This window comes from Oncorhynchus mykiss, chromosome 7, assembly GCF_013265735.2.
Source record: "Oncorhynchus mykiss isolate Arlee chromosome 7, USDA_OmykA_1.1, whole genome shotgun sequence".
In the NCBI taxonomy this organism is placed as follows: Eukaryota; Metazoa; Chordata; class Actinopteri; order Salmoniformes; family Salmonidae; genus Oncorhynchus; species Oncorhynchus mykiss.
In genome coordinates this window covers 18,314,562-18,327,230 of record NC_048571.1, presented here as the reverse complement: position 1 = coordinate 18,327,230, position 12,669 = coordinate 18,314,562, and the positions used below count along the sequence as shown (strand labels likewise).

Below are 12,669 nucleotides of genomic sequence, written 5' to 3'. Positions count from 1 at the left end.
GTGAAACTGAGTTTAAATGTATTTGGCTGAGGTGTATGTAAACTTCCGACTTCAACTGTATATTTGGTTCACATGAATTATATCTTTGTATTTTATTTTTTATAAGTAAGGCTCTCTTCCAATATACACATCAGCATATCAGTTCAAATGAAACAATTTATTGGGGATGCATTGTAAATGGTGTGGTAGTATGGATATTGCTATTCACACCCCTTGACTTTTTCCACATTTTGTTACATTACAGCCTTATTCTAAAATCGATTAAACAAAACGTTTTCTTTATCAATCTACACCCAGTACCTCATACAAAAAATACTGTTTTTTAGAATTTTTTGCACATTTATGAAAACCTAAAAAACAGATTTACCTTATTTACATAAGTATTCAGACCCTTTGCTATGAGACTCGAAATTGAGCCCAGGTGCATCCTGTTTCCATTGATCACCCTTGAGATGTTTCTACAACTTGATTGGAGTCCACCTCTGGTAAATTCAATTGACTGGACATGATTTGGAAAGGCACACACCTGTCTATATAAGGTCCCACAGTTGACAGTGCACAAAAACCAAGCCAGTGCACAAAAACCAAGCCATGAGGTCGAAGGAATTGTCCGCAGAGCTCCGAGACAGGATTGTGTCGAGGAACAGATCTGGGGAAAGGTACCAAAACATTTCTGCATCATTGAAGATCCCCAAGAACACAGTGGCCTCCGTCATTCATGAATGGAAGAAGTTTGGAACTGCCAACGTTCTTCCTAGACCTGGCTGCCCCGGCCAAACTGAGCAATAGGGTTCCTCTGTGGAGAAGGGGGAACCTTCCACAAGGACAACTATCTCTGCAACACTCCACCAATCAGGCCTTTATGGTAGAGTGGCCAGACGGAAGCCACTCCTCAGTAAAAGGCACATGACAGCCTGGTTGGAGTTTGCCAAAAGGCACCTAAAGAGTCTCAGACCATGAGAAACAAGATTCTCTGGTCTGATGAAACCAAGATTGAATTCTTTGGCCTGAATGCCCAGCGTCACATCTGGAGGAAACCTGGCACCATCCCTGCGGTGAAGTATGCTCATGGCAGCATCATGCTTTGGGGATTTTTTTCAGCTGCAGGGACTGGGAGAATAGTCAGGATCGAGGGAAAGGTGAACGGAACAAGGTACAGAGAGATCCTTGGTGAAAACATGCTCCAGAGAGCTGAAAACCTCAGACTGGGGCAAAGGTTCATCTTCCAACAGGACAATGACTCTAAGCACATAACCAAGACAAAGCAAGAGTGGCTTTGGGACAAATCTCTGAATATCCTTGAGTGGCCCAGCCAGAGCCCCGACTTGAGCCCGATCAAACATCTCTGGAGAGAACTGAAAATAGCTGTGCAGCGATGCTCCCCATCCAACCTGACAGAGCTTGAGAGGATCTGCAGATAAGAATTGGATAAACTCCCCAAATACAGGTGTGCCTGTAGCTTGTAGCGTCATACCCAAGAAGAGTTGAGTCTGTAATCGCTGCCAAAGGTGCTTCAACAAAGTACAGAGTAAAGGGTCTCAATACTTATGTAAATGTGATATTTCCGTTAGAAATGTTTATAAATGTGCTAACATTAAAAAAAAAAGTTTTTGCTTTGTCATTATGGGGTATTGTGTGTAGCTGGATGAGGGGGGGGGGGACAATTTAATACATTTTAGAATAAGGCTGTAACAAAATGTGGAAAAAGTCAAGGGGTCTGAATACTTTCTGTGTTGATATACACTTGTTTATCTGACTACATCCAGACAGTTCAACAATGCTAGCAAGCAATATAAGGGCATTCCTTTGTAAGTCCTGCTTCCACCTAGAACGCAGTGAAGGACAACTCTGTTCTCTTCATGTAGGCTACTGTATGTCTTCTTGTATGTCATTCTTCTGTGTCTCCTTTCCACCCAGAACACAGTGAAGGACAACTCTCTCCTCTTCATGCAGAACGTTCTGAAGGTGTACCTGGAGAACGGGCAGACCAAGTCGTTCCGGTTCGACTGCAGCACATCCATCAAGGTGTGTGTGGCACTTTGTGGAGGGGGTTGGAGTGGCACTGTTTCTATAATTACTGTGGTGAAATGCGAGGAAATGAATGGAATATGGCGTGGGGACTCAACCTTGACTTGAAATGCAAATTGCATTCTAACCATCTTAGCTACACAGTGGCAGAAAACAAGAAAACAAATAAAAAATGTATAATTTGGTATTAGGACATTGAAATTGACCTTTGGTTATGGTGTGATAGGATGTTATCATGACCTTACAAGAGAAGCTGTCCATCAAGTGCATTGAGCACTTCTCCCTGATGCTGGAACAGCGGACGGAGGGATCGGGCAGCAGGCTGCTACTGTTGCATGAACAGGAGATGCTAACTCAGGTAAGAATTACTGTAGGTATGCTAACGCTAAGTCATTGGTTTGACCTTTACTTATCCAGGAAGTCCCATTGAGGTCAAGCGACCTCTTATGTAAGGTATACCTGGCCAAGAGGGCAATTCATGACAGAGCTCAATCAATGACTCAATCAACCAATCAATTTATAAAGCCCTTTTTACTAGTGCTTTGCAGTATACACTTATGTATTTCATCTAACACGAAGCAAATGGAGCTTCTGCTTTCTGCCATAAGTCCTGATAGTTTGAAAAAGAGCGGAAGAAAGAGAATAATATATGTAACTGAACTAGACATCCCTAGCCCATTTCAGGAAGATAGGTCTCAGTATGGAGCTCTATAGCTACAGGTCCAGGTTATCAACGTCCCAGAGAGAATAGAGAGAATGAAAGTCATTCATCTGTTGCTAGCCCAGAGTCACCCTCAGTGATCCCATTCTGCTTCCTAAACACACTCCCACCTCGGCCTCTTCACTTAGTATCCTATAGATAAGAGGCAATTCTATTCCAGCACTACCGCACAATCACACTCCAAGCTTCTAGCTGAGACAGACAAAGTACACATCCCAAATGGCACCCTATTCCCATTATAGGTCACTACTTTTGACCAGGGCCCATAGAGCGTCCCATAGAGTGCTGGTCAAAAGTAGTGCACTCGGGAATAGGGTGCCATTTGGGACATGCGCAAACACTTCCTGCTCAGTATTCATAGAGCGACTCAAGAACACAGCGTGATTTATCAAGTCCGGCACAGCAGGGCGCCTCTGCTTTCAATGTTTTAATGAAAGTGTACTGCGATCATAGTGAGGATACTTTTAATATGCATCACCATCATCCTGCATAGACAGCCCTTTGGTGGTAAGCAATAACGGGAATAACCGACGAATAACCTATTATTATTCTATTCAAGGATGAAAAGAGTTATGTAATAGGTTTTGTTATGATTCTTGTAAGGGGTTGAAATCTGTAAGCTCAATGCTCAAGACGTTACACTCTTAGAAAAAAAAAGGCGCTATCTACGTAGAACCAAAAAGGGTTCTCCTATGTGGCCAGCCAAAGCACCCTTTTGGAACCCTTTTTTTTCTAAGAGTGTACCTTTGAATAGGGAACGAGGGCAAACTACTGACCAGTGTAGCACTTACAATATATCTCCCTCTGCGTGTCTTAATGAATTCCTGTTCCTTGACAGAGGCCAAGAACCTGTCCAATGGATGTAAATTTGCCTGACTTGTATTTGCAACAATGACTCACCCTGTCCTTAGCACTGACCTTACCATCCCATTATGTCCTCGGGAATGAATTTACCTGACCATTTTATGAAGTTTGACGTAGCACCTTGAGGGATCTTGCATTTTCTGTTTTCCGTTTTGATGTGTCTGTATCTCTTTCACATCAGTATACATTTACAGTGCAGTAAAACGTTTTAATATTTTCTCTATAACACACACTCAATTCCTCCCCCTCATTTCTCACATCCTCTCGTCCCCTTTTTCGTTTCAGGTGACACAGAGGCCGGGGTCTGATAAGATGAAATGTTTCTTCAGAATCAGCTTCGTCCCCAAGGACCCGGTGGATCTGCTCAGACGGGATGCCGTGGCATTTGAATACCTCTATGTTCAGGTGAGAGCACCACAGGAGACCTGGCCCAATCATAGTGGAGCATAACACAAGACCGCACTCCTGTATTCTCAGGTGAACTTGTCTAACAAGCATTGAGACTTTAGCTTGTCAATAATGGCCTTTTGATCAATTACTGTACATGCATATCAAGTTCAAGGTTCCCATCCAAAATTGGTTAGTTGTCCAAGGTTTTAGGCTCATTCAGAACTTCATAATATTTTCTGTTCTCTTGGGATTGACTATTCAAAGCAAAATCGCTTCTATGTTACTGACAACAATGCCCGGTTTCTAGCTTGTCCTTCATCAACTTGTAAATAGAACAAAATGCATCTATTTTGAATGGATTTGAATCCACTGGTTCTAACTGCCCCTCCTGGTCTTCCGTAGAGCTGTAACGATGTGGTTCTGGAGCGCTTCGGCTCGGAGCTGAAGTACGACGCCGCGCTCCGATTGGCCGCTCTGCAGATGTACGTCCTCACTATGACGACCAGGCAGACGCAGAAGGTCTCGCTCAAATACATCCAGTAAGTTCAGCTCCTTACTGTTATTTTTTTAATTTGACCTATTTTATTCAACTAGGCAAGTCAGTTAAGAACAAATTTTTATTTTCAATGACGGCCTAGGAACAGTGGGTTAACTGCATTGTTCAGGGGCAGAACGACAGATTGTTACCTTGTCAGCACGGGGGATTCGATCTTGCAACCTTTCAGTTACTAGTCCAACGCTCTAACCATGGGCGACGGAGCTGCTCAAAAGGAGTCTTTGTACAGGTGCATAATAATCATTGATAAAAAGGTGAACACTAATTTGCATTATTTCCACGACCTTGAATATCAAATGCCTTCTTAATTTCCAGGAAGGAGTGGGGTCTGGCCCTTTTCATCCCACCAGCGGTGATGACCAGCATGAAGGAGAAGAACATCAAGAAAGCACTGACGCACATCCTCAAAACCAATCAGAACCTAGTGCCTCCGGGAAAAAAGGTACAGTACGGATTCCATCGTCGCCTCTCTCTCTCTCTCTTTCTCTCTTCTCTCTCTCTCTCTCTCTCTCTCCTCTCTCTCTCTTCTCTCTCTCTCTCTCTCGCTCTCCCTCTCTCTCTCTCTCTCTCTCTCTCTCGCTCTCTTTCGCTCTTTCTCTCTCTCTCTCTCTCTCTCTCGTATGCTTCGCAGAGCTGCCCTCTAGAGGAGTGTAGCTGTCTGTTTGCTTTCTTTTTTTTCCTTCATCGTCAATGATGATGTCAGTTGTGTATTTGAGACAGAGATACAGTCAAACCTATAAACAGTTAGTGTATTTTTCATAACCCCAAGATATTTTCCTCTGGCTTTTTTCCCCCTGCAGTTGACTGCGTTGCAGGCAAAGGTGCACTACTTGAAGTATCTCAGTGAGCTGAGGTTGTATGGAGGGAGAGTGTTCAAATCCATACTTTTGGTAAGACCACTAGTTGTAGCTGTCCCTATTTCAGTCATTTGTCAAATAGAGAAACAATATTGTTCCAAATCCATATCCTGCCTTCTCTATTTTACACACTCTCTCTCTCACACGCACATACACACCCCTCTTCAACCCCAACACACACACACACCCAACACACACCCTCACAGCAAGGGGAGAAGCAGACAGAGGTGACCTTGCTAGTGGGGCCCAGGTACGGCATCAGTCACGTGATCAACACCAAGACCAACCTGATGGCCCTGCTGGCAGACTTCAGCCACGTGAACCGCATCGAGATCCTCACAGAGGATGATATCAACGTCCGCGTGGAGCTACACGTCATGGATGTCAGGGTAAGGAGTGGGGCCTGAGGTGTCGAGTTGACACAGTTAAGTGAGTGGCTTGAGGCTTGGACCAGTAATCGAAAGGTCGCTCGTTCAAATCCTGAGCCGGCAAGGTGGGAAAATCTGCCATTCTACCCTTGAGCAAGGCAGTTAACCCCCAACAACAACTGGGCGCCGATGACGTCGATTAAGGGGGTTGGGTTAAATACGGAAGAAACATTTTGGTTGAATGCATTTAGTTGCGCAACTGACTAGGTATCCCCTTTCCCTAAAAATGTACAGATACCCATAAGGCAACGTGCCCTGGTCAATATTAGCTGGCTAATAAGTAGAAAAAAACAGTTTGTACACAAATGCTATTCTTGCAAGACCACATCCTTGTGTTCTGTAATGTTTGTATTTCTTCATGTTTGATCTGAAGCCCATCACATTGATAATGGAGTCCAGTGATGCCATGAACCTGGCGTGTCTGACAGCAGGGTACTATCGACTCCTAGTGGACTCTAGGAGATCTATCTTCAACATGGCCCACTGCAACAGCATTGCTGAAGAAATGGGTTGGTCAACCTAGTACTATGCGGTGTGTGTGTGCGTGTGTGCGCTTCTGTATAAATGTCTATTATTATCAGAATTTTGCCAAATTGTTGAAGTGAGTTCTTCTATTAAACAACAGATCAGGACAATCTTCTGGAGTGGCCGTACAGCACTTCGTTAGGCAACTGTGAGGACCCCAATGCTGCCGGCCAGGATGAGCATTACAGCAGTGACATGGACTTCTCTAACAATGGAGGGAGAGAGAACAACATCTCTCCCCACGTTCCCGAACCCCAAAACCATACCCTAACCCTGCAGCAGAACGAGAGGCCATCGGAGGGGCGGAGGAGTCCCCAGCCCCCACCTCTCCCCCCCGCCAGAAACAAACCCAAAGACTCCCCCCGGAGCGCCAAGGTCTCCTTCATCTTCGGAGACCCCCCTTTGAACACTGTGAACCCCCAGAACTTAGGCTACGAGTGCCTGATGGATGAGAGTCCCGAGGTGCCCGAGAACAGGCCCATAGCCTACTTGCACAACAACGTCAACAACACGGGGGACTTCAGGACCCAGGTGACCGTGCCCTATCAGTTCGCCGACGGCAGTCCGCATGTGGTCTACAGCAACATCGGCGAGGAGCTGGTGGAGGAACCGCTGCTCAGGGACCTTTGTTATGCAGACACCACGGACGACGCCGAGGATGAGGACGACGCCAGCTGTGAGGAAGACTCTACTGGGGGGGGAGGGGGGGAGGATGGCGGCAGAGGTGGAGAGGGCGGCTCGACGGTGGCAAGCAAAGCCACGTTCCTCACCCTCTCAGGCTCCAGCGATGACATCATCGACCTGACCTCACTTCCTCCACCCGAGGGGGGCGATGACGAAGATGATGATACTGACGGCGTCCTCCATTCCCTAAATCTCGCCATTGCAGCCCCGCCCCCGGGGTTCAGAGACAGTTCTGATGAGGAAAGCCCCGAGGGTCGCCCTTTGGCCACTGCTGACAACGATGACATGCCCGTGTCGCTGATCGACGCTGTCCCCACGGGGTCGCGTGTCGAGGGGAGCGGCGGGGAAAGGAGGCTGGAGGATGCCATGGTGACAACCCTGCAGGCACTGGAAGCCCTGACAGTGTCCGAGGAGAGGCCACGCCCACCACGCCCACAGCGACCACAGCCCAACAGTAACCCAGGTCTTTAGTTCTACCGTCATTGTGCCAACATCACTTATAGTTTACAGCTGTTGTACATACAGTGTCATGGCCTTGCTCTAGTTTTGGTTTTTCATTGCTCACTGTTGTGCTTGTGGTCAGACCTGACCCAAATTAGGATGTCTTCAAACTATATGTTGAACTTTGTTTAAAGTGATATAATATAATTATATTACTTTTATGTAGTTAAGGTTGAAAGAAGCTCAAATTATAATATTTTTTCTCTCTGGCTCACATAGGTGTGCATATGTCTCGGGCTTTCAGTCCTGAGTCTTCCTCTGACTCAGGCAACGAGACCAACTCCTCAGAGATGACCGAGACCATGGAGCAGGCCGCCGCCCACAAACTCATCCACGAGAACCACAGGCGCCTCCTTATCGCCACCTCCGAGGGCTACCAGCCTCTGACGGAGGAAAAGACAGACTTCCCTGTCTCACCCAGAGTGGCCACCCAAAAGAAAGCCCACAGCCCCTCCCACCATCGAGACAGCGGGCCGCCGTCGTCCACCGCACTCCCTAAACAGACCCTCCATCCAGATGGCATAGAGCTGGATCCAGAAACCACTGATTCTCTGACTAACCTCTCCTCCGGCTTCAGCAAGCGACCCAACTCTGTGGTTGTTGGAGGGAAACGGCTAAAAAAGTTGGCCGACACCAACGGGAAGTTCAACACGTTCAGTACCAGAGACGGCCACAGGGGGAGCCAGCTGGATGTGGAGCGTACCTCGTTCTGTGAGAGGTTGCAGAGAAGGCCGCCTCTTCCTCTACCAGAGAATTCCATCTCCATCATGGCAGAGAACCTGCCGGTGAACAGCCTGCCGAGGAGTCACCGCAGGCTGCCGTGCCCCCCTCCCCCACACCCTGAACGGACAGAGCCTGTGGAGGAACTTGGGGAGGCTGCAGGGGGGGACACTGGGGCGATGGGCGGCCAGGAGGAAGAGTACCTGGGGGGAGCGGCAGGTCCCTTCCCCTCCTCCCCTACCAAGAAGCCCCGGGACCCCCCCGGTGGACAGGGAGATGCCCCAGGGGAGCAGCTGCAGCAAGTCAGGCAAGGAGTTGCCCGGCTGTGTGAGTACCACCTAGCCAAACGGATCTCGTCCCTCCAGAGCGAGGCCCACAACTCCCTGCAGGGCTCCCAGTGCTCATCACTGGACGCGGGCTGCAGCACGGGGAGCAGCGCCTGTGGCACCCCAACGGATTCGCCCCTCTGTGCCCCTGACGGCAACCACCATCCACTCTCTGAATCTTCCACATCCCTCAGGGTTTTCACCTATGAGGACAAGGCTCCCCATGGCACCCCGGGCCAGATCCCTGGGGGCAGAGACCTCCACCCCCAAGCAGACCCCACACTCCTGCGGAAGATGCTGCCCAACATACACCCTCCTGGGTCAGACACCAGCAGAGAGGGTTCCATCCGGTCGGCCAAGATGAAAGAAACCACAGGTAGTACAGCTAGAAGGAGTAACCTTCAAAATGATCTGCATGCCAAGACAGCCTGTGTAAGGGGTGCTAACTCCAAGGAGGGGAATGAGTCCTATAGGCAGCTCATTAACTACCTGACAGTGAGCCAGATGCATCAGGGAGGCAGGTTGCACAGTGCAGGCCTGGGAGGGGGAGTCAGAAAGGACACTAGGAGATATATTACCAGTAATCCCCAACTGATAGAGATGGTTAGGAGTAAAGGGAACACCATTCACCGCTATCCCTGCATGCCCTCCTCGTCCTTCCTCAGCCCGAGTCTAGTGAACCCCAATGCAGCCACCTCACGGGGTGACAAAGGCTCCCGACCATATCACTCCGCCACGCTGCCCACTAAGTTGAAGAGCAATCCTGACTTGCATGCTCAGAGACCTGCTGACAGTCTTGAAGTAAGGCCCAGTGGCACAGAGAGGAGGAGCTCCTTTTCAGGCCTTGAGAGTGAGTTAGAGAGGGGCGCCATCGACCCTGAGGTCGAGCGGTTCCTGTCTCTGAGGGACAGCATCCATGGAGGGGGTGGGGGCAGGCCCCCCTCCAGAGCGCGGAGTGTGATGTCCCAAAGCGGTGCCAGCATCTGTGGCCCAGAGGACTGGCTCAGATCTGACTGCAGGACAAAGCATGCCGTCCGACAGGCTCTTAACGATTCTCTCTGTTTCTCTACTGCCCCTAGTGTAGCTCGCACAGAGCAGCTGGGGACGTCACTGGGAGCGGAAGCAGGAGATCACCCATCAGCTTTCACTAAGCAGGCCCGAGCCTGTGCCACGGCTCCTCCTCCTCCTCCACCACCTCCTCCACCTCCCCTACCAGCCAACATGAGAACCCACAACTCCACTGTGCCAAAGCAGGAGTCCACCGTCACATACAGACAAAACCACATCCAGTCAGTCACAGCCAGCCTCCACCACCAGTGCGAGCCCAATATGAACAGCCTCCAGCGGGGCAGGGACCCCAGTGTGAACAGCCTCCACCTGGGCAGGGAGCCCAGCACCAACAGCCTCCACCTGGGCAGGGAGCCCAGCACCAACAGCCTCCACCTGGGCAGGGAGCCCAGCACCAACAGCCTCCACCTGGGCAGGGAGCCCAGCACCAACAGCCTCCACCTGGGCAGGGAGCCCAGCACCAACAGCCTGCAGCGGGGCAGGGAGCTCAGGCGGAGCACCAGTAATGTAACTGCGGGCTGCGGGAGTGTGGAGGTGCTCTTCGACAAAGGCAGAACTAAGTGCCAGCAGCAACAAAGACCAGTTGACCCCAAACTACAGAGGAGACCGACGAGGAAGAGGCTGTCGAAGAGCTACTCGCAGGGCTCGGTAGCGTCCACCTGCTGGTCGGCTGGGGGCAGAGACAGCCGGAGGGCCTCAGTGATGTTCCCCCTGCAGAAGGACACCAAGCACATGAAGGGCTCGCAGAAGCTGGACTCGGGCAGCCCTTGGAGGTGCCATGGTCCCTTCAGCTACTGCTTCTTCAAGAGGAAGAGCCAGGCGGATGAGGATGAGGTAGAGGGAGACGAGAGGGACGAGAGGGGCGAGAGGTCCAGGCGCAGCCGTGGCGGGGAAATGGAAGAAGCAGCGTCTAGCTACGGCCCGGCCATGGACGCAGCAGGCGACCAGCTCTACAGCGAGGTCCTGACCAACATGAGCTTCAGCGACCGGCTGTCGCGCATCAACACGCTCAAAGACCGCATGTATGTCTTCCCCGTTGGCTTCTCGGATGTACACCGCGACGCCAGCGAGCTCATCGCTCTAGTGCGCTCAAGCGTAGGCAGGGGGGACCGCAGCGGGCAGGTGCCACAGATCACAGCAGACCTGTCCCAATACAAACAGCTGCTGTCCATCGAGTCTAAAGAGCTGGGGCGGGCATGTCGCAGGATGGCCCAGGCCCACGGCAGCCCAGAGGAGATGCTGCTGGCCATCACCTGCAGTTTCCAGGTGCTGTGCTGCCTGTCTGAGGCCTGCATGTGCCTGGTGAGGGGCCTGGGGGCATCAGCCGCCCAACAGCAGAGGGAGGTGGTGGGCAAGGTGGACGAGCTGGTCATGAACTACATCTGCCTGTTGCGCGCAGCCGAGGTGGCGTCCATCGGAGCGCCCAGCGACCACAGCGTCAATGCCCTGGTCCGCCACTCCAGCACCATGTCAGCCATCGCCAACGCACTCACCCGCTCCCTCAAAACGCTGCTTAGCAAGTAGTAGGACGGCCAGCCGGCGGCACCATCTTTTAGTGTTATGTACATTATACAAAGCCATACAAGTCCAGAACTTTGTAATAAGAACTGATGTTATTATAGACACCCTTCTTCCTGTGTACATTTTTTTTCCATGTATATAATGTACATACAGTACATATGATACACTATATGAATATATAAATTACTAAAGATATTTTGAGTGGTCATTGGGAAGACATGTACTCTTTAATGTGATATTGACGATGCAGTTATAGGTTGCAATGTGGAGAGGATTGATGTACCGTAGCACTGAAATTGCACTGCATTTAACACTCCTTAGTGTAATTTCTAAATTATTTTGACATGTTTTTTTTTAAATACAGAGGGCAAAAACATATAATGAAAAGACATAAAATATGTAAGCAACTATCTTATTAAAGCGCTTTTAAGTCAGTGTGTAATGTTTAATAATTTTTAAAAAGTTATTTCATTGTATTTGTTTTAATATGATCCTCTCTGGACTCAATGGTGTCCTTCAACAGCTATAGTTGAAGTCGGAAGTTTACATACACTTAGGTTGGAGTCATTAAAACTTGTTTTTCAACCACTCCACAATATTTCTTGTTAACGAACTATAGTTTTGGCAAGTCGGTTAGGACATCCACTTTGTGCATGACACAAGTCATTTTTCCAACAATTGTTTACAGACAGATTATTTCACTTATAATTCACTATATCACAATTCCAGTGGGTCAGACACTAAATTGACTGTGCCTTTAAACAGCTTGGAAAATTCCAGAAAATGACATTATAGCTTTAGAAGCTTCTGATAGCCTAATTGACTTTTATTGTGTTGTTTTACCAGGTAAATTGACTGAGAACACGTTCTCATTTACAGCAACGACCTGGGGAATAGTTACATGGGAGAGGAGGGGGATGAATGAGCCAATTGTAAACTGGGGATTATTAGGTGACCGTGATGGCCAGATTGGGAATTTAGCCAGGACACCAGGGTTAACAGCCCTACTCTTACAATAAGTGCCATGGGATCTTTAATGACCTCAGAGAGTCAGGACACCCGTTTAACATCCCATCCAAAAAACAGCACCCTACACAGGGCAGTGTCCCCAATCACTGCCCTGGGGGATTGGGATATTTTTTAGACCAGAGGAAAGAGTGCCTCCTACTGGCCCTCCAACACCACCTGGTCTCCCATCGAGGGACTGACTAGGCCCAACCCTGCTTAGCTTCAGAAGCAAGCCAGCAGTGGTATGCAGGGTGGTATGCTGCTGGCTCCAATTTGAGTCAATTGGAGGTGTACCTGTGGATGTATTTCAAGGCCTACCTTCAAACTCAGTGCCTCTTTGCTTGACATCATGGGAAAAATCAAACTAAATCAGCCAAGACCTCAGAAAAAAAGTCTGGTCATTCTTGGGAGCAATTTCCAAAAGGTACCATGTTCATCTGTCCAAACAATAGTCTACAAGTATAAACACCAT

General features: G+C 49.1%; 1 protein-coding gene across 1 annotated transcript in view; it reads left to right on the top strand.

Annotated features, from left to right (window-relative positions):
• Positions 1-11,815, top strand: part of LOC110528806 (FERM and PDZ domain-containing protein 4-like) — a 67,908-nt gene extending 56,093 nt beyond the window's left edge. Inside the window, exons 7-16 of the mRNA XM_036982858.1 lie at positions 1,918-2,025; positions 2,255-2,386; positions 3,899-4,018; positions 4,406-4,542; positions 4,875-5,001; positions 5,360-5,449; positions 5,623-5,805; positions 6,218-6,353; positions 6,470-7,516; positions 7,774-11,815. Coding sequence (XP_036838753.1) covers positions 1,918-2,025; positions 2,255-2,386; positions 3,899-4,018; positions 4,406-4,542; positions 4,875-5,001; positions 5,360-5,449; positions 5,623-5,805; positions 6,218-6,353; positions 6,470-7,516; positions 7,774-11,192 — 5,499 coding nt within the window. The 3' untranslated portion in view covers positions 11,193-11,815. The remainder of the gene's footprint in view (positions 1-1,917; positions 2,026-2,254; positions 2,387-3,898; positions 4,019-4,405; positions 4,543-4,874; positions 5,002-5,359; positions 5,450-5,622; positions 5,806-6,217; positions 6,354-6,469; positions 7,517-7,773) is intronic.
• Positions 11,816-12,669: the final 854 nt, after the last annotated feature.